The 22,999-nt window shown below is 38.1% G+C and overlaps 1 protein-coding gene across 16 annotated transcripts in view; it reads right to left on the reverse strand.

Annotated features, from left to right (window-relative positions):
- The window catches only part of srcin1a (SRC kinase signaling inhibitor 1a), a 116,187-nt gene extending 93,981 nt beyond the window's left edge, over positions 1–22,206 (reverse strand). For 8 of the 16 annotated variants that reach the window (XM_015042970.1, XM_015042969.1, XM_015042966.1 and 5 more), the window contains exon 1: positions 16,537–17,666. In XM_015042970.1, the coding sequence (XP_014898456.1) occupies positions 16,537–16,612 (76 nt within the window). In that variant the 5' untranslated portion in view covers positions 16,613–17,666. Of the gene's footprint in view, positions 1–16,536; positions 17,667–17,701; positions 18,223–20,095; positions 20,194–21,545; positions 21,591–22,075 lie in introns of those variants that run through there. The other 8 variants (XM_015042968.1, XM_015042967.1, XM_015042964.1 and 5 more) reach the window with 4 other exon arrangements.
- Between the last annotated feature and the right edge of the window lie 793 nt (positions 22,207–22,999).

A 22,999-nucleotide genomic window follows, 5' to 3' on the forward strand; every position in this document is an offset into this window, starting at 1 on the left:
GATGTTTCTTTGACTTTCATTCTCATATCTTACTGGGAGTTTTTCCTCATCCAATCTGCAGCATGTGCTGACATAATTTTGCATTTTGGCATGAATTTAGTGACAATGACAACCCATAATGTTATGAAGGTTAAATTAACCCTGGCATAAACAGGATCTTTTTGAATAAAGAAATTGGTACCTGTAAATACAGGTGACCAGCATGCCTCAGCATCAAGTGACACCTAAAGGGCTCAGCTTGGTTCCTCCAAGACATCTGCAGCTTGTCTCATTAGTATTCAGCTATGAATCATTCAAAACACAGCCGGCTGCCATTATCACAAACAGCAGAAGAGAGAGGGGGGCACATGACTGCTAACTACACCAAACACTTTGGGGTGTATAAACAAATATACACCCCCAAGTGTATATTTGTTGCTACGAGAAAAAAAACTTAAAGGAACCGTTTCCTGTGTGTCCTGGTTCAAAGTGTCTATCCCGAATGTACTTGTCAATTGACAAACAGGCTGATCAATAGAATTGATTTGTGATTAAGGAAGTGTCTCAAGTACAAAGTGGCAGTCACTGGTAGCTGCTACTGTGCTCTACTTATGTAATTCAAATACAAAAAACAAAAACCTTTCGACTCCAAATTAGTCAAGTGAATGAAGTGTAATTGATTACTAACACATCAAATCTATCTACTTTTGAAGAGGTCAGACTTTTAGCTTAGATTCATAGGAGAAGAAGAAAAAACTGCATGAAATATCTCTTTTATAGTCAGGATATGATACTTGTACTGTGCTACATAAAATAATATTCAAATGACACCTGTTTAGAGACTACTTTAGTTTCAGTCTTGAACTGCAGAATGGATAAGCCATAGAAAGAAGAAATGCAGTTGAAATATAGTTGAATACGGAAATTATGATATTAGTTGCAGTTAACCCATATATTCTTCAATTTTGTTATTTTATTTCTATTTATACAATGTCCATACCACTCCCCCTGGGCTTTACCATCATGCTTACTATAATTTATATAAGGTGGATCCTTTAAAAGTCTTAAAAGTCTATGCAACTGGACAAACATACAAAAACACAAAAGGAGAGGAAATTTTTCTATTGCATTGTATTAACAATGCTTTTTAGCAATAAATCATATACTGCTGGAAAACCTGTTTATTTTTCATAAATTCTCCCACATTTGTAAGGAAAATGCATTTTTTGTGTTGGACACCAAAGCTGAGTATGTGGGTTGCACCCAAGAAAAAGACAAATTGCTAAAAAGCTTCATCTGTTTATTCAGCCTAAATAGTACATGGGAGAATTATACATAACTACAACGGTCATCAGCTTGGTCACACGCCGGGGTGGGTTGTCATCCCATTCAGTGCGAATGAGCACTGGCATCTTGGATGTTAGAGTTCGGTTCTTAAGAGTGGAGGTGAGGGATTGCCATCTTGATTATATATCTGCACTGAGATTGCCTCCAGTGATGACAAATCTTGTTTTTCTACTGAGGAAGATGCCACCCCACATAATCACACTGCCTCCACTCAAAACTGTGTGGCATTGACAGGGAGGACTTGGCAAGTTTTTCCAAGCGTGTAACCTATATGCTTAACTCCACAGACCAACCCACAAGTGCATATTCCTTACAGAAGTCCAGAATTCAAGGGGGAATAAACATGCTTTCCAACAGTTTAAAATGTGCTACCCATAAATATTGTCACAAAATGTTGACCAAAGACTAACTGAATGGCATAATATCTCCATGCAAATTACATAGATCAGTATGTAAAAAAAAATCATATCAATGTTTTTCCATATATGTATGTCAGTTTCATATTTTCAACTAAATTCAAATTTTCAGGAAACATAAATTGCATGACAGAAATGATAGCACAATATTCTGAAATAAACATTTAATCTCAGAATCCCAACATTAACACTTCAATTGGAAATTGAATAATTATACAGCATGTAGCCACAAAAATAATAAATAAGCCTATTATCCACACTAACATGATAAGTTAGCCAAGACAAACAAACATGGAAACTGACAGGAAATTGAAATTAAACATTCAGATTATTTTCACCTGATACAGATTTAACTTTATCAAAAGATCTCTCTCTCTCTCTCTCTCTCTCTCTTTCTCTCTCTCTCTCTGAAAGGGTAAACAGAGTTTATGTGCAGAATTTTAATTTTCTGAATGCTTGAAAAAACATTAGGAAAAATAAAAAAGTATTAATGAATTCTGAGTGAGCCACTTTTGGTCCATGAGCTCTGACCACTTTGGACCACTGCTAAGAAAGGCTTGTTTGGTCAAATATCAAACTTTTTTGATATTGGAGAGAGTTTGGGGATCCAAACTCTCTCCCCAAACTCTGTCTTTGGGGAGAGAGTTTGGACCTCAGCAGGTGCCTTTCCAGCACTTTCCTTTCTCTGTTGTTGCCTATGAGCAGTGAGGTCACCCTCATATTGACTGTATGTCTTTCTCCTTGTCTTGGAACGTCACTGTGGACCCCTCACTGCAACCTCTGAAATTAACTGTAAGCAATTTGAAAGACTATCTTGCTGAATGATCAAAGATTGAATAAAGACAATGAAACCAAATGTTAACAAAACAGATACAGTCCTGGCTAGTCCAATTGGGCACAATGTCTTGGTTCTGTGTGTGTGGGTTTGCCAACACATTAACATGTCCGTCCCTCGGGTCACTTCATTGTCTCTTCGTCATCACTCACTCTCCACTCCATAGTGATGTAAACAGACACAGAGGGAGTTGGCATCAATACTATAAACAGTTTTTATCCTCTCAGACTTGTTTCTTTTCTCTTTCGGAGAGACAGATATTTATAAACTATTTAGATAGGGGTATCACTGTCTGATAAGAGTGTGCTCAAGGTCTGAGATTGGCAATGCAAAGCAAGAAGGACGCGGATGCACATTGTTGACTGCGTTGTAACACTAGAGATTTTTTTTCCCCGAAAATGAACGTCTCATAAAATGTTTTAGACATTTTCCTATAACTTCAGAAACAGAAACCTTGAGCTCTGGATGATCTCTAAAGGAAATTCTGTAAAATTAAACATTAATGAGCACAACCTAATTTCACCTGAAGGATTCTTTTTACTATTGTAGGTAACAACGATAAATTATGTGCTAAGCATTGCATCAATGCAGTCTTTTGTAATTGTGACATTGCACACACTATGAAAACATGAACAGTGGAAACTCCAGGTGTTAACACATGAAAAGACTTAAAGGTATTAAAAAGATAGAAGGTGAATTTAAGCCAGTAGCATGTTATAAATTAAGATATATCAAAACAAAAAATGTATTTTAAGATGACCTCCTAAATAAAATTAACACTTAAGTGAGCATTAAACAGTTTTGTAAAACACAAGCTAAGGATTTGTTAATACATTTAATCTCTAGCTGAATTAACCCAATCATATACTAATTATCTACAATTAAACCATACCATAAGAGAGTGCAATAGTGGGGAAAAAATTTATAATTCTCAAACACAAACTATTTGTTTGCATGCATAATGTGAGTCCTTTCTCATACAAAACCCCATTTGCATGCTCTGCAACAACAGTTTGTGGTTAACAGGCTTACATGCCAAGCCAGAACAGAATACCAATGCAGAAGGGATCAACTTCAAATAAAGATACTCCTCTCCATCTTTCTCCACCTCTCAGTTTGCTTGTCAGCGCACATAAAGGAGGATGCAAAATTGCAAAATCATGTTTTATCACCATAGGTTTGAATTATAACAGCAAGCGTAAAGCTGCCACAATGCAGAACATTTGTTGAAACACTACTGAGCTATGGCAGAATGTCAATCTCTGCTAAAATGGAGGGTTCTGTTCAGTCTGAAACATCGCTCAGTCAAATGCGTTTCCATTAAAGTGAGGCACAGTCTAATTGTTGTTTTTTGTTGTGTTTGGTGAAGTGCATTAACATTTAGATGTAAATTTGTCTTCTTTCAAAGGAATGACTAAAACTGTATCCAAGTCGTTTTTGTTTTGTTTTTTTTAGCTAAAATATAGTTTCTCTTCTCTCTATCCACACCTAACACTTAAGAGAAGGTGAGAAGATGAAAGTAAGTGGTTGTGCAAGTGAAACGACGGAATATATAAAGCAATAACAAAGTCCACTGTGACTCCAATTATGTTGTATTCTGCACAACTGAGAAGCAAAATGTCTTTTAATAAAACCTCAGAAATACAGAATTTCCCCTAGAGGGAACTATACATTATTAATTATTTGATGTTATGAATATCTGAATTTTATTTTAGGGTAGGAATCAATGATACCAAAACAGCAAGGAAACAGTGATTCATGTTGCTAAGTTTAACTAATGCCAAGACAATGTGTGTAAGAAATCTTATAGAGGACAAATGACTAATAAATAACTTAGACAAAAACCCTCATAAACCTTGTGGCTTATCTCTAATAGCAGCCATCCAACAAAATCCTCCAGGGAATTGTAGAAATAGCATTTCTGAAAATACTCAACAAATAAATATCAGAAAGGTCTGAATGACAAGCAGAACCCCATCTGTCTACACTCCTCCATCTCCAGAGCATCTGTTTGGCGATAGGAAGAGGTGGGCTGAATTGGAAGAGCCCCAATGCCAAACCCTGGAGCTTCTCTCTCTGTAGCTCTAACAGCCATTCAACTAGAAGGTGGGGTTGATATTTTATCACGATGGCCTCTTGGCATCTTGATCAGAAGAAAAAGTTGGATTACTAGACACACGTCCAGCTCCATGTTCTTGGCAACACAAGCGCTCATCTGCTAGACCAAAAGGATCTTGGAAAAAGAGCCACAATGTTGGAGACCTTGTTTGAAGCAGATGAAGTAAAAGAACACCATGCACATTCTGCACAAAATAAATAAACGCAACAAAATGCAAAAACACATATGCAATGTAAAAATAAAACACACACCTTGATTTACAGTAACACAGAGACAAATTATGCAACCTGGACTGTTGCAGCATTTCTCCACAGATCGGTTGTTTGATGTATTGCTGTGTGAATTAGCATGCATGCACAATGAGGACAGAACATCAGAAATGGTGAGTGGGGTCATTAGGGGTGTGGATGCATCACATTTATCATAACAAAGAGAGACGACTATTACACCATTATGAGGATTTGTGAGGTAAATTGAAGCAAATACAAAGGACTGTCATCTATACGGCTGGAGTGAGCAAATGCACATGTACAATGAAATATTTCTACAATTAAGGAAACTTGAGGAAAAAAAGGTGCAGAATGATCACAGGTGTCAAGTGAAGAAATGAGAACGAAAGGTACAGTAAATTTCTTAATGCCACATCACACAATTATGCAACCGTAAACTCCAGTGCTTCACTTCTTATATTCCCGTTGCCTCTCGCTTTCGACCTGATGCTTCACTGCACCTCAACAGCCGACTCAGTGAGCCTCTGGTTTCCTAGTAACTGTGGGAGGAATGCAGGGCTTGGAGAACAGAGGAGCTTCTCATCAGGTGCCTGACAGTTGGGGGCATGCACACATTGATTTGTAAATATATTCATAAGTAGGAGTGCATGCATATAATATTCTTTTTTATTTATCAAGCTAGCAGCATAGAGATAGAAATTGTGCAGAGTGTAAGAATTAGTGGAACAACCTTGACTATCTAATGGGCTGTAATAAAATAAAAGTATTTACAGTCCTCTAACTGTTGAAATGGAATCAGAAGGTTAAAGTTACAGTTTGAATATCTCAAAATAAACTAAACGTCCTTCTTATTTGGGTTTCTAATTCAAGTTTTGTTAAGGACAAATTTTAATCATCTGGTGATTAAAGCAGACTTGGTTATCAGATCAAATAGCTCCAGCTATTTCATATTTATTAGTCACGATATCGCCCAAGCCTGTAACAGTCCTGAAATGTAGTGGTCATAAGATGTTTCTACAAACAAAAGATCAACAAAATGCATCATACATTTGAAGAAGTGAAAGGTTGGAGGATGATAGGAAAACTTAAGATTGCCAGATTAATACAAGTTCTGTGAAAACTGGTGATAAATAATGAAAGCTCCTCAAGCACCAACTCATATTTTCAAAGTTTTTACAAAACAAGATACAACCATTAGCACAGTGGTCCTGTCACCCTACCCCACCCACAAAACCCCAGGTGGTACACCATCTGTTAAGTAGGTTGCATGTACCTTTAATTGAAATCAGCAACAACAAGAGGAAGAGAAAAAAAAACAGGCCTTCGCAAAACCCACTGACAAGTCCAGGATGTAATTCAGCCTTTTACTTCAGGTCTGTTGGAACAGGAATAAATCAAAAAGTTGCAGGACACCAACCCTCACAGGACTTGAGTTGCTGACCCCGGCACTAAATGGATTTTTGAAATGTTTTTAGACTAAGATGCATTATGATGTCTTTCAGCCACTTGGAAGTGCTAGGCAATTTGGTGATTTAAAGTGTAACAAAATCTCCCATCGTGCAAGTACGGTACAGACTGCTATTAGATCATTAATCAGCTTTGCATTACAGAACAGTTGATACAGTGCTGAGAGTAGTTGAACAAGCATTAGGTCGTAAGTTGAGGCCTATAACTACAACTAAAAACTCAGCAAGATTTTGAGCTCCATTTCCACCAGCTTGTGATTAACTGAGTCACCATTGCTAGGCGACAAGACATACACTGAGGTAAGGTCGAGAATAAATCTGAAGAAGGCAGTAAAAGCCTTCAAATTGAAGGCTGGGTTTTGTGAAGGATGGAGCCCCTTAATTTGGACACGCCCCATATGTATATTTTTAGTGGCTGAAATGCTTAGCATTGATGGAAAAGAAAGAAAAGAAACCAGAAAAGCTGAGTAAATCTAAAGCCATTACGATTTTTAGCAATAGCATCACGATTGCTTGTTTTCCTGACATCTTGCAGCCCAGTAATAAAATCAGGATGCTGTCTATTTTACTTTAACTAGGTCAAAAACCGTTACCAAGCCATAAAAAATAAATGGAGGACACATCTGAATATCCTGTTGATAGCTTGATCATAATTACTAATTAACATCCATCCATTTTCTTCCATTTATCCAGGGTTGGGTCGTGGGAGCAGCAGCCTAAGTAAGGAGACTCAGACTTTCTTGCTAATTAACAGCATTCTGTAATTATGTTGTTACCAAGACAGCATTCACGTCATTATTACATTTCCCCAAAACCTGTTTGTAATTGTGAGTTGGCTGCATTGCCAGCCTTCAGTCACCTTTCTTACAGATTCCAGGATGAGCTCTGGCTTCGGCAGGGATTACATCTGTGTGCATCCATCAATAGACTGTCTATTATTGAACAAGGTCAAAAGATTCAAAAGCATATCTCTCCAACTGAAATCATAACTGGGAAGTGACTTAGTATAATCAGTAACAATAACGAAGTTGTACTAATAACTATAAATTTGAAAGTATTTTCCTCCACCCACCCTTCAAAAAGCAACTTTTTCTGTTGCTGATCTACGAAGAAATATATGTGTTCTCAGACCAAGCATGCAACACTAAGGCAGCACCAGGTGAAGCAGAATATAACGGGTTTGTTTTGGCGTATAACAGGTCTGACCTTTTCATACTCACTGCTCTAATACTTTATGGCAGCGAGGTTTGGCTTCATGCATGAATCTCACATGCAAGCTTTGAACAACTTCAGCTACAGAAAGTTAAATACACACATTTTTAAAAGCTTGGCTAGACTCCTGGATAATTTAAATCCTTATCTGTCTCTCTGGCGGTTTAAATTCATTATTACATGTATATTAGTGAGCGATAACGTGCGAATTGGTTTTCTTGCGAGAAAGTTAGCTCCTGGTGGGAAAATGAGGAAGGAAATGAAAAGTGATCCAGAGAATTGCAGCAGAGCTTGGCCTCAATGCAGATAATGTGCAATCACATAGACAAGAGAAATTGCAAAAAATGATACAGACAAACTGACCTGCACGACTGATTTGGGAGATTGATATGCTGACAGTCTACATAATGGAAGTTGAAATTTTGACTGGGGCAAGGCAAAGATGGAAATCCAACATGGGGCCAAGCCCAATGGATTTAGAGTCATATTATATGCTTCAGTGAGCGAAGGGATACCAGTAATAAATCAAATTTTAGTCTAGAAGTAGAGAAGAAGAGCAAAGAGGAAGATGGTTAAGAGGTCTACTGAGACCAGGACCAGAATGATTTGAGAGATTTTTGGATTCGGCTAGAGGCAGACGAAGGATAATCTGCCCAGAATCATCAGAGCACTCCTTGCTTTGTATTCCTGCCTGAGCATCTTTAAAATTGAAAATCTGAAGCAAAGGAAGAGGAACGTAGGAGGAAACACCCTGGGAGGAAAGAAGATTTTTAACACTTCTGCTCACACTTTGCTTTACTTCCTCTCCGTCTTCCAAGTTCAACTTTTCCCCCTTTCTTCTGGGAAAATTTTTGGTTCAAGCTGTTTTCCCCTTTCAAGCGTTTTAGTGCTTCACAGTTCACCAGCACTCTAGCTCTGTGAAATAACAGCTGCCAGAAATGAGTGCTTTGCCTCGAGGTACAGAAATTTAAGCTCAGTTAAATTCTCCCCTCTTTCAGAATCCAGAATATTCTAAAAGGAATCCGCTCAACTTCCCTTAAACGCTTTAAACTTGCCATCTGATCTTAAATGTTTAATAATAACCACAGATTTGCTGGTGTAATAAAACACAACCTTGTGAGAAATACAAAAGTGCAACACAATCTCCTTTTTGTTTAACTCACTGCCATCCCATGCACAGAGGAAACAGGTGTATCTGATACTATGTGCCCCATTTCCACTGAATGTTACAAACAGAGAGCATGAGCAGAGCTATTTCAGGTGCAACAAAACATCAGGTGAGGCTCACATGAAACCTCTGAAGAAAAGGTTGGCATAACAAGGTACAAATGCATGAATATGCATTAATGCCTACCACACATAACTTCAGAGGTCGTAGGGAACACTGATACATTGTGCAGAACCAAGGAGCATACCAGATGTGACAGGAGCAGTTTCGTTTAAGAGTTAAATAATAAAATAGCATAATACAAGTGTGGAGGAAAGTTACCAAGACATCACAGACCTCTTAACTAACAGGGTGGGAAAGGAGAACATTAATCAGAGTAGCAACCAAGAAGCCCATTATAACTCTAGATGAGCTGCAGAAATCCCCAGCTCTGGTGGGAGAATTTGTTGATATGACAGTGAAGTAGTAGAGAACTTCACTGATCTGGTCTTTGTTGGACAGTGGAATTAAGGAACACACTTTGTGTTCATCCAAAACTCCCATTTCCCTTAAACTGAGGTTATTTAGCTGTGAGAATAACCTCAACTCTCACTGCTAAATAAGGTGGTTTAAGCATCACAAAGTAGGGATGATTTTTTCTCATCAGGAATAGTGAAGCCAGTCAGAGTTGATGAGAAGTTGGAAGAGCTAAATGCAGAGCAGTTGTGGAAGAAAAGCTGCTGAGACTTTAGAGTGGGGCAGAGGTTCACTTTCCAGCAGGTAACAACCCTGAAAATACAGCATTTGTGTGTTAGAATGGTCCAATCAAACGCCATATCTCAATTCAATTAAGTAATATATTGCAAGAACTGAAAGAAATGTTCACAGATGCTGTCCATCAATCTACCTGATTAAGCTTGGGGGAAATTTAGATGTTCCAGCAGGTGGAAACACACTTCAAAAGTGGTGGTAGTAGAATTATTCTGGAGGGACTGAGCACAGACTTATTTCCATAAATTTGTGCTGTGTTCATTTGGCGAATCCAATCTGTGTTTTTCCATTTTTAGCCAAAGAACAATTAAAAATAATCAAAACACAACAAATTTTGCTTGTTTTAATCTGGCAAATATGCACTAGATTGAAATGGCCTGTGATGTGAAATCGTGATTAGATATTACAATTCAGCTTATGATTGTCTTGTAAAAAATTATTCAAGGGATTTGGACACTTTCTGGTCTACTGTAGCTTACTACTGTAGCTTACTTCTATCCTGAAATGGCTTCACATTTTTCTGTTTGCTGTCTCACTGAAAAATGAATTATAGAAAAAAGCTAAAGTTTAAATCAATCAGTAAAAGCCTAAAATCAATAATCATACAGTATATAAGCAAACACTACTCCTGCAAATCTAGAAACTGTAATGCAAAACCAACTGAAACACAATGTAAAACAATCTAAATATAGAAGCTGTTCTTCCACTAAATTGCATGAAATTGCAAGTGTGTGTCTGATAACATGGCATGGGAGTGGCTTCATGTTGTACTGGGAATTGTGTCTAATTTTCTAGTCTTACATGGGGTTTGCATGAGTAAGAAAAACCAATTAGGAAGCCAAACTGATGCCAAAAAGATTTAACAGACTGTACCGCTCTGACAGAAGATATGCGTTAAATCTCCAGGCGCAACCCAAAGACAACTGTTGCAACAACCCATGATTAGTTAAAAAGGTTAAAAGCATCCCTGCAGAACCGCTTTAACTATACACGTGCCTGTTACAATCTTAAAAAATTAGCACTAGATGTGCTTACTCAAAGACATAGCAAAGTTAGATGCCTTCTATTGGAAACCAAAGGGCAATTACATTTTACAGTGCACCTTGGTATCAAATGTAGAGATTGTGGTTAGATGTCTTGCATTTATTTAAGATACAATTCTCAGAAACATCTTCAAAAACATCTTCACGTAAACACCCTTTGCTGCAGGGCAGCACTGAAAGTTGACATCTCCATTCAGTTACAGCAATCTGGCTGAAAATAAATGAGTAAGAAGTCACTGCCGGCCTTAAAATACTGACAATGGGATTGCTGTGGTTGCTGTCAATCATCACACTGATTGCCACAGGCAGGGTGGATGACGGGAGGGGAGGAGACAATATGCAGTCTCACATATGTGGTGAAGTCTGAATTTCACCATTATGTTGGATTTCAATCATTCAGCTTGGTGTTTCCTTCCAACCTCTGCAGAGCCCAAGTTATGCAAAGACCTCAAATAGACAGAAGCTGCTTATTAATTAATGCAAAAATGCTTCAGCTCTGAGATAAAATGACCACTTTTTTGCCAGCAAAATCTGGATATTCTGCTTGTTATCGTCTCGATTTTTACTGATTGATCTGAACTGTGCCAAATATCCTCGCAGAAAATCAGAGAAACTGCATTCAAATAGTGCTGAGATGTATTCTAATTACTTCCAGGCAGCATTATCACAATATATGTTTTCAAAAAAGGACAAATGGAAAAGCAGAATTTGCTGTAATAAGCCTGGATTTGGCACTCTCAATATTTTGTCCTTAAAAAAACAACATCTCTACTTGCAAACATGTTTATTCCCTCTCTCTGCAGCACAAAGTATTGCTTTAACAACTTAATTTCACAACAGAAAATGTTCACATATCAGAAATTTATTTTAGGGATTTTAGCTGGAAGTTTTATGAGCAACCAGACATTTCCATCAGGCTGCTGCAGCAAAAACATAACTGTGTGAGCAGGGAGGTAAATATCGTTCTCATAAAAAGCACTGAAATGTCAGAGCCTTCCACAGTTGATCATGGAGTAAATATCTTCTCTATTTCAAAACAGTTCCAGCCAAATTAGCAGCTATAGAGACCATCTAACCTGATTAGTTTACAAACATCACCATCTGACAGGAGGTGATTATACCCCTGCAGAGGACAACAGCTGGAGGACAATTATGCACTTTTATTTATGTCAATACACCGATACTGATCCAAAAGTTTTTTATTAAATCTGTTATATGAAGTCTTCCAACACTTTTCTTTCTTCTTGGTGTTGGCAAGAAATTAATTCAGCATCAGCTGTTTCTGCAAATGTCCCCAGAATCTCATTTGGATTAGCCAAACGAATAGGTCTGGTGGGTAGCTAAATATTGAGGAAGTAGTGAAGATTTTACTGGGTGACAAAGTCCTGGAACCTTAAAACAGAAGATGTGACACCACAAAACACAAAGCAGGAAATGGCAACAAATAGGAGTGTCGTTTTCCCAGAGCTCATGAAATGATGCACATCATGCTGTGTGCTGTTTTTTAACGACATAGATGTTCACCATCTTGCTGTGCTTTGATTAAGATGTGGGGATACATAATATCCATGTCCATCGTGTCCATAACAGATGACAAAAGACAGGGGTTCCAACTTTAACCTGCCATCTGTAAAACTTGAAAGACCAATTTGAGATCCATGTTTCCATTGTAGCTTAGCAGAAATAATACACAAAGCAACATATCCTTTTTATATTGTCTATTTTGCTCTTGCTTGTTATTTCATACTTTTCTACTTAACTCTCCTGTCTTTCATTTAGAAGAATAATCCACAGGAGCCGTCATTTTTTCGGTGTAGATGTTACAAAATATTCAGAGTGAAAAACTACAGAGTTGAATACAGGCATACTTTCATCCTCAACATTAAGTCAGACCAAACTTTTCCTGTTTTAGGTCAGTCAGGATTGTATCATTTTATAATAACAAGAGAGATTCAGTCAGAAGGTTTCATATTCTAAGATTTATATGACTCAAAGCAATTTGGAGAAGACCAGACGAAGTCATGGCTTCATAAGCTTTTTAATCAAAATGATATTATTTTAACAGCAGTGGGCATATCTGCTTTAAGCAAAATAACTTATATCAAGTTATACATGTTTGTGTTAATGCTCAGATACACGTATTTTTACTCAATATTATAAGACTGTGAGATACAATATCTACCCACGCCTGCTACACAGTACAAAATGCAAACGGCAACCTTTACATACATTCCTACAATATCTCACAGCTTCTAACTATAGATGGTAATAGGTTTTCAACCTTTGATTAGCCTTGATTTCCTATAGAACAACAACTTTTTCCATCTCAAGCCTTTGGCCATCATTTCTATACTAAAATAAAGTTTTTTTCATAAACTCTCATCCGGAAAACTGCAACAGTGTCTGTTTGGGTTACCTAATGACGCTCTGGAAGTGCTCCAGCAGATCCAAACCTCAGCTGCCAGGTTTCTCACCCACACCAAACCTTGGCAACACATCACTCCAGGTCTGATTCAGCAACACTGCCTTCCAGTTAGGTCTCAGATCTGTTACTAAATTCTACTTCTCACCTACAAATCCTGTCACTGCCTTACACCTCGGTGCCTCTTTGACCTCCTTTATCCCTACATTTAATTTGAGATTCTCAGATCGACTGGAACTGGACCACTCTCCATCTGCCACACAGGAATGGATACTTTAGGTGGCAGAGCTGTTAGTCACTAAACCTCAAACTTCTATAATCCTCTTCCTGTCAACCTTCGCAAAACTTAATCTCTGGATATACAAAAAAAAAAAAACACTCCCAATATCCTCTTAAACTTGACCCTTGACTGCCTGTTTTATGTTTTTATTCTGGTCTTCTATGTAAAGCTCACTTTGGTTGCTTTAAAAGTAGAATATAATTTATTATTTTAATGCTTATTAATATTTAAGTATGTTTTATGTGTGCATAGATTAAAAAGCCACAAAGCTTTTACACAAATGTAAAAGGTTTTCACATTCAAAATTAGTGCCTATACATTTATATCTCCGAATGCACGACAAATGGAAATGTGTGTAAGTCAGAGGATTTTATTTCATAAAAAGCAACATAAAAGGTGCTTGGTGCTCATCTTAACAGAATAAATGTGGGTATTGAAAGATAATTAAATCCTTCCTAGACTCAGACAACTACTGTACAGTTTAAATGGCAACTTGTCTACTCCTCTGGTGGCGCTAAAATGCAACATGCCATGAAAAAACCTGTCCATTTCTGGTATTTTCTTAAAAATAAAAACAGACTGAGATACCTTTTTTACCAAAGTAATGCTTACTACATCTCCAAATATTTTGTCCCTTCTACATTAATAAGGATGAAAATAAACTGACATTTAACTGCTCCCAATTTTATAAACAATAAAATATCAGTTTGTGCCCTGAAAATGTTAAAATAATATGTACAGTAGCATTCCCTTCCAGATAATCTGTGAGAATTAAAATTACTTCAAAGATTTACATGCTTACTGATTTGATAGAATATGAAACAACACACTGTATGTTAATTATTGTTGTGCATAGCAATCAAACTACAATGAACATAGCTGTGGCATGGAAAGAAGTTTCTTTGATAAATGCATGTAATATTAAAACCACTAAATCATTAATGACCTTGAGAGCTTGCTGGTGCTGCTTACTACTGCAGCCCAGTGAGTCTCGTCATAAATGCCTCAGACCCCCTGAGTAAAAGTACAAGCCATTGATAAAGATTTTAATCTTTGATTTTTGCATCATTTGTTTCAATTAGAGGGGATCCCTGCTGAGTACAAGACAAGTACAGTGACTTGAAAAAAAATATGTAGTAATCAATTTTGTATGAAAAAATTCTAACCTGTGGAAGTATCCCTCCATCAGTACACGAGCAAAAATGCCCTAGAGAAAGGACAATCAATGAGGTGAGCCTAAAAAGAAAGCTGGTTTGGCTTATGAGATTTTCTCATCGTGCCATCATTAAGAACTTGGCTCTTTAAAAAAAAAAAAAAGAAAGGGCTCAGAACAAAAATTGTTCAATCTGTGTGTCATCTTCAACATTTCTTTATCTCATTTACTTTAACACCAATACAAATGTGCATTCGCTTTTTCCCAGTAGGCTCAATTACTTCAAAAATGCCCTTAAAACATGCAGCTCCTCAGCCATAAAACATTGCATCATCATTAGCCAATCGCAGGCGGGCAGGATTCATGGGGCTTTGTGTGGCACAGTCCTGGGGAATAAGCAGGTGGATGTGTACAAAGCTGTGACTTCACCATCGTAGCGAGATCTGATGTGTGCTGCGGTCAGTAAAGAGCTGCATTAATAGCTTAAACCAACAGTTTGGTAGTGAACAAACATTTGAACCTGGAACTCATATTGTGTGCAGTGTGATCCAGCATAAACAGACTTCAACAAAGACAAGAATAGGATATGAATCAATAAAGGTCATGTCCCTGCATCTCAAATAAATATCTGATGGTAGATGGATATATGACCCAGTGCAGATCATCTGTATTTGCTTTATTACCTGAAAAGATGATATTACGAACAGGCCAGCTCTGTAGCTAGTTTCAAAACACCACATGCCAACTATACACCATCATCTCCCACTTTTCTTCAAACCTAAAATTACTAAATGGGTGTCCATTTTCATTCATCCTAGATAATACACACCTTTACAGTATTCAAGATCAACCTTGAACTGATATTAAATAACTTTAAAGAGTTTTCTTTCACAGTCAGTCGAATGAGTGTGTTGTACATGTTGTCGGCAGCAAAATCCAGACATAACAGCTCAAAAAAAAAATCTCATTTTAGCCAAGAGATCTCGGTCACCCTATGTGCAGCCTTGTCTGTGTCCCCTGTCTCTAACAGATCTCCCCTTTCACATGTTATGATGTTTTTTAAGCATGCAGGCTTAAGAGACACCTATCTCAACCCTTGCAAGCCGTTTAGTAAGCATCAATTTGGCATAGCCATGATATGGGATCAGAAGATAGATACACAAGAGTGTTGGTACAAACCTCAGCTGAACATGCTTGGTGGAACATGGATATATGAACCTAAAAGGATTTAAAGACTCTGCACAATGGCAGCATTATGATGAGGAATAGCTCTCCGGTGGGCCAGTTCTGAGATTACAGCTCAACTTCTGCTTAATCAAATCTTCTATGGTTCACCCTTGAATCGCCAACTGCTCTACAAAGATGCTCCATTCTGCAGTTACAGGAAGTGAAGAAAACCTGGCTTTGCAAATGCAAACAGCACATTTCTTCACTCACCATCTTGGGAAAGCTGAGACTGGTTTGACAAATTACTGCCTTGTTGGTGGCTTGAATGCAATTAGATTGGTCCTTGGCGGCATTATGTTCAATTAGTACTTTGAATTGCCAGCAACAGTAATGACAGCAGGTCAAAGCGATTTAAAAATCTCCTTTTTTTCATCCTGGCAAATTATTCCAAACAGCTGTGGTTCTCTAGGAAGAGAACATCCAGCCAAATTGTTCATGTTTAGGAATAAAAGGCTCCCATGGGAGCATATTCAGGCTAATCCATCTCAATCCTCCTGAGACAGACAATGACTACAGACACAATTCAGATAAAAACCCACAACTGAATCACACACAGACACATACAACTCTGGACATTGCAAAAGGCTCCATGTCTGCAAGTAATCTGAAGCTCAAACAGATTTTCCTGAGTTTACACATATAAATGAGACAGTCAGAGGAAATAACTCAAATAACTGGATATCAATAAAAGGTAATTTACAAAATAGCTTCTATGCTGCAGCTAAATAAGATCAAGAAAGCTCATTTAACACCAAACAGAAAAATCCCACAAGAAGACAAGTTTTTACTCTTCTACTGTTGATCTCAAAATCACACCATGCTGATCACATCCGTTAGACTAGCAGCAAGTTGCGGCTGCCTGAATCTGAACCTCCGCATCAGAACTTACCCGTCCATTTACGAGTAAACCATTTTTTTATCTTCTGTTCTTTTGAACCTCCTTTCATTCTCTCCCCGTCTTTCATGACTTCTCTCTTTTGTCTCGCTTCCCTTCTAAACACCGGCTACGAGACTGTCCCTTGGTGAGCAGCAAGCGAGGGATGAAAGAGGAGGGGAGGAAGGAAAAAGGTGAGGGGAGGGAAAGAAGTAAGAGAGTGAAATTAATGTGGATGAATTCCCTGAGCCATGTGATGCTGCCTCTTCCTCTGAAAAGTCTTCACTCTTCACTTCACCTCTAATTATGTCTTAGGTGAAGGTGTTTTCCAATGAATTAAGCATACTGTCTCACATTCTTACTTAAATTTAACTCCTCCATAATATAATTTTACTCATTTTGCTGAGATTTTTCTTGGCTCTGTCCAGGAAGTAATTTTCAACAAGGTTGCAAAACTTCCTTCGAGATTAAAAGAGGAAAGAAGGGGATTGAAGATAAGAGGTTGGATTGAGTTCCCAGGGGAAAAGCCAGAGCATCTCTTTAAAGATAGACCCACCCATTCATCCACTTATAATACACTTTTATTGAGAGGCAGAAAGGCTTATTTTCTTTTGAAATTCACAATATTATTTTGTCTTTTCTGTATTATTTTTTTTACACCCACACACGCCCATCGGAGCACTTTAGTTCCCAAAGGTTTTCCATCTGGTTGACAGCAGCAGCTGCAACCACAACATGAATCCTCACACTTTGCTCTTATCTACACATAAAAAAACAAAAATCTGTCACTAGTCCCTCTCTCTTCCTTACACACAATCACACCCACTGACACCACCTGCTTCTCCAGTGCTACTTCTGCTCTCCACCATTTGTTGCTGCTCTCACACATGGTGCCTCTACCCAGTGTTTTTCTTCTTTTTTTTTTTTTCATACCACCTGGTCTTCATTAAGCAACCTCACTGCTCACACCTTATTGCTAACCTACTACCTGATACCATCTACCAGCATCACTCTCCTCAGGTGATGCTGCTCTCTACGAGCCTCTAGCCCAGCCCCCCACCCCACCTCTTGCCTCCACAGAGTGTAGCAGGAGGACAGCCAGCTGGTTAGATGGCATGGCACTCGGAACCAAAGGAAATACCTGCTACATAAACATGCATAGAGAGAGGGTTTAACATGCCTTGGGATGGTGCATTGCCCATGCTGCGACACGGACGGCTGCAGCTGAAAGTGATTGCGTTTCCTGTTCCCCCTCCTCTTTTTTTTCCTCCTCTCCACTCCTCCCTCCTCCTGTTCCTTGCTTTCTCTTCTTCACAAAGCGCTGTGTCTCTCCTTCCTCAAGCCGGTCCTCTTCTCTCCTATTCGTTCCTCGCCTTCTACCGTCCTCCTCTCCTTTGTCTCACTCTGGCTCTCTCTTGCCTCCGCCGGAACCTCCTTCGCGAGATGGCTAAGGTCCAGCAGCGGCGCTTTTGACAACACTGCGCGTGTGTGACTCTGAGCACGTGTGTGTGTGTGTGTGAAGGTGGGAGAGCTGGCGTGTGTGTGTGTGTGTGTGTGTGTGTGTGTGTGAGAAATGGAGAGAGAGTGAGGAAGCGATGGGCGTACTCTTTGAGCTTTTGGAAGACTGAGCATGCCGGTTCAGAGATGCTCTGCACACACACCGTAGAATGAGACAAAAAATTATTCCCAATGATAAATTTACACTCCCTCACCCACTCTATCTCACTTGCATTTCCCTTTCTTCATTCCTCCTAGCTAGACATTATACTCTCTCTCTCCTCTTAAAGACACAGGCGTTGCACTGCATTGCTACACGCCTGAGGCACATCTCATGATATGGTGACAGGGGGGAGTTCAGGAACATGGTCCTTTACGGGGCTCTACGGTAGAGCTTGCAGGAGGAAAGAGGGAAAACGTTTGAAGCATTAATAGAGGGCGAGGATCAGAGAGGGCTTCCGCTGGTGATTTGAGAAAAGAAGGATTGGAAAGGAAAATTAGAAATATCCCGTTGTGATAACAGCGGCTAATGATGAAGCAGCGCTGGCCCAAAGGTGAGGTTGGAGCTGATTGTCATGGCAACCACAGATCCAGAAAGGATGGCAACACGGGAGAGTAACCTCAGCATCACTGTGGCAGTGACTCTGTCCTGCTGTAGCAAAACTATCAACAACAGACACCAACAATCAGAATCCTTAATTAGAGGATGTTACCCGCTATTCAAACGGGCCTTTGATTAGAAAAAGCAGCAACGCTCGCATGAATTTATGATAAAATGTCAAATATTAAAGACAATAAAACACTACAGGTTGCTTGAAGAACCAGAAGGAGCCAGGCTAATTCACTCAGACAAGGGATGAAAGGTTTAGAAAACCCTGCGACATCAGCTCCCTCACATTATGCAAGTCATTTTGGTTCCTGAACATGACCACAGAAGCTACTTTGGTCTAAGATCACGCATTAACTTTTCTGTCATCTTTAAAAATTGGCAGATATTTTCTCAAGATACTGGGTTTCTACATGTTATTCTGAATAAAATTACGTACATTTCCAGACCCGAATTTGTTCTCACTCCTTTAAAAAAATAAAGAACTAGAGATGCAATAAAATTGTTGTCATTTCATGGCAGATGTTTCTACAGTGGTCAGGATTTAAAACTGGTTCCTGCTAAAACATTCAGTTGGCTGGCTGGATGAAAAGACGAACTGACAGACAGAGAGAAAGATGGACAGATTGACAGATGACTGAAGGGTCTAGAGGTCAGAAAAAAATGTTTGGTTTTTTTTAATGCACTGTTTTCTTTTTTATAAGTATCCAAATCTGGAAAACATTTAAGCCAAACTCTGTGCTTTTCCAGACTGTGTTGGAACCCTGGAGATAACATGAGCTTTGTTTTCTTGAAAGGTGAAAATACTTACCATCATAGGACTCTTGGATAACCTTCAAGCAAATTCTGAGAAAAATTTCTTCAACTTCTATAATAATCTGTATCTAAAACACTACCTTTTATATCTCAAAACAATGGCGTAGTTAAAAGCTTTTTCATGACAAAACCAGCTTTATTATTATACAAATTAAGTGAAATGCCTCGTTTTCTCAAGATAATATCAAAGTGAATTTCAAACCATATCCTATAAAGCCAACTGGCCTGACAGAGGCAAATGGTTTTAAAGATCAAGACAAAACAAGGTGGAAAGAATAGTCCACTATGTTACACATGTCATTCCCTAAACACCAGTAACAAACAGTCTCTTGATATTAGAAATATAGACACAAGCTCAATACACAACGCCAACGTATTCTGACTGCAGGATGTAATTTGGACTTTGTCAGGTAGATTTTACTTTAACCAGTGCAGACATGGTGTCGACACTAAAGACACTAAAAACTAAGGCCTGTGACAAATCAGTATTTGATGGCTTGGGAATGAGGAGCAATTGTCCATTCCAATGACAGCTGAAAGCAGCAAAAGAATTAAGAAGTTCAAATGTCGGAGATACAAAGAGAAAAGAGGACGGATAGTCTCTACAGTGATGAGAATCATGAATAATTTATAATCATGCTGCTCGTCACTTACGTAGCACCATGTCCAGCTGGTTCAAAGGCTCGAAGAAAGAATCCATCCACCTGTCAGCTGAAGACTTTCCCAAAAATCCCAAAACCGGACAACAAAACCTGCAACAGAAAAGTCTGCAAGTAAAAGTTGACAAAAGTATATGTGGTCTCCCAGAATTTTGCCTGTGGATATTTACCCCACATCCACTGTCTATATTTTAAATTTGGGATCCCGGTCTGTGTGTCTGTGCCTACAAAAGTAATGATGATTTACAGAAAATTGTAAAGTCAATGTTTTCTAATTTCCATTTCAGATTATAAACAACATACTGACATGGATTACACATTAAACCCCAGTTCACACAGTGAGACTACTGTCCTCATTACTTAGGAAAATAACAGCAGGGCCTGTGTAGGGCTGGTGCTTTGCAGGGTTCTGCATTTTACTCAGTTGGAAGCACCTCATTGCTAAGAAGCATCTTGCTGAGTAAGTAATTTTAGGGAGTTGATGAGCCCACTTTGCAACAGTTTTCTCGTGAAATGAAATCTGCAGTTATATTTTTGGCTCCATATTGCAGGGAGAATTATTAGGATGCGGAGTTGGAAATTGAATTTATTTTTCATTATACCATTTTTTGTTCCTGGAAGAAATTCTTGGGTCATCCCTATAGAGAAGCAGGAGCCTAGTTTGCTCTGCTTGTCCTCCTTCCTCTTCTCCATCTCAGTAGTGCGAGCTCATTGACCTAGAAATCTTTCAGCACTTTCTCTGGCACAATAGATCTGCACTCGCTTCAGTGGAGTTTGGCTCTCTAAGGTTATGAAAAGGGGTTAGTGCATTTGGCAATGACAGTGTGCCTTGGATATATTAATATAAAGTATAGTGTGCAGGGCAAAAAGGTGTTTTTAGTGTACGCTGGATGAAAAACAGCAAAGGTGACTCTCCTAGCAAATCAATCATGTAAACGCTGCATGTGAAATGACAGGCAAAAATGCATGTGTGTCAGGGTAACCTTCAATTCAGAGACCACTCAAAATACCACTTCTGATTATGTCGCATTACAACCAGAACCTTTTGACATATTTTATTTAAACTTCAATACAGACAGACCAACACAACAACGTATATAATTGTGAAACATAAGGAAAAGGATCCATGATTTGTTTTTTCCGACTTTTACTTGTAGAATAAAAATTTCCACAATTCTTCTTATACTTTACAGTGTTTTGACACTTTGTGTTGGTCCATCATATTAAATCACAAGGGAATACTTTTAAGTTTGTGATTGTAATGTGAGAAAATGGGGAAAAGTTTAAAGGACTATTTTATAAGGCATTATTTTAAGTCCTCTAAATCCAGCTCTTTGGTACAGTAAAATAATTTTCTCACCCCTCTTTATCTGACATTTAAACCAAAACTGAATGTTTTCCAATGATTAAGAAAACAACTTTTAAGCACCTAACTATTTTAATACCTTCTGTGGCATGTCTTCTGTTGTTTTCACTTACACCATCTGTCCCTGTGGAAATAATAAATAAATACATTTAGAGTCAGTAAGCCAAATTCAGACTACTGCCAGAAACTGCTTTAGATGCACAGCTTAAAAGCAGCTTTAAGGTGTGTAGTCTCGCTGGGTTTTATCATGTGGTTAGAAACTTGTATGAAACTTCACACTAAACAACTTAAGATGAAATGTACGTGGGTTTTTAAAAAATTACTATAATGTATTCAACTAACTTTGAACACTATTATGCAACTTTCATAATAACTATCAACTACGCTGCAATAAACAAGACGATACGCACCTGTTTTACTTTCGAACACATTAGTCTGTTGCAGTTTCTCTTTTCCTTTAAAACACAAGTGCTCTACTTTAAATGTGAAAATTTAACTTTAAATTAGAGGTGCCGTTATTCTACAACGGCACCTCTCCTCGTGCTCCATCCCCACAGCTGCTTGCTAATTAGCTCACAGTTAGCTTAGCACAAAAAAAACAATACCTACCCCGAATATGTAAAAGTGCAGAAACATTTGATTTGAAATGCTGTTTAAACCTGACGTGTGTCAAATCTTAAATATATATTCTGACGAGCGACAGTTAGGCTAACAGATATCCGCTTTTTACTAAACGTTATAGAAATAATTTCCCAGTGTGTACCGAAACTTACTCTGGTTCTGTTGTTCAATGTTCCGTTAATGAACCTTTCTCAAGACACATTCCTAAACAGTTTTACTTCCCAGTTACCATGGGGCTTTAATTGAATGAAAAAATTGTCTTTTCAATATTTTGTTTTACAAACATTTTACAAAACATGTTTAATAATAACGAATAGTCATTAGTTTTTTCTCATTCTTAAATCCAAAATGCTGGGATTTGCACATTTCGCAACAAATCCTTGGTAAAAAGTAAATAATAATAATAATAATAATTTTTTATTACATCTTATTTTCTTTTATTCCATTTTATTTTATTATTTCTCCGTTGTCTCACATTTACGGAAGATGATTGCGGCCACTGGAAAAAAAAATAAAACAGTTCTCACTTTAATCTCAGAATTCTGAGATTAAAGTCAGAATTCTGAGGAAAAAAAGTCAGAATTCTGAGATTAAAGTCAGATTTTTTTTTTCTTCTTTTTTCCAGTGGCCCTAATCCTCTTCCATACACATTTTCCCTACAAATGTGAGAAAACCCCTGAATCCACTGTTTAACCTTTTTATGCCACCTTTATTTAGTGTGTTGTAGTGGGGAGCAGGAGGACAAAGTAGTGCCAAAAATAGTAACTTTAATTGCACCTCCTACAATTCATGTAAATTCAGCTGTCACTGAAACATTAATATGTATCTCAGTGGTGCGATTAAAAACCTTTTTCTTTTGTAATCTATGGTTTCTTGCATTTCTTATGCTATAGATATGATGTGACACACAGG

Source organism: Poecilia latipinna, unplaced genomic scaffold, assembly GCF_001443285.1.
Source record: "Poecilia latipinna isolate Pla-1442-1.1 unplaced genomic scaffold, P_latipinna-1.0 Scaffold610, whole genome shotgun sequence".
NCBI lineage: Eukaryota > Metazoa > Chordata > Actinopteri > Cyprinodontiformes > Poeciliidae > Poecilia > Poecilia latipinna.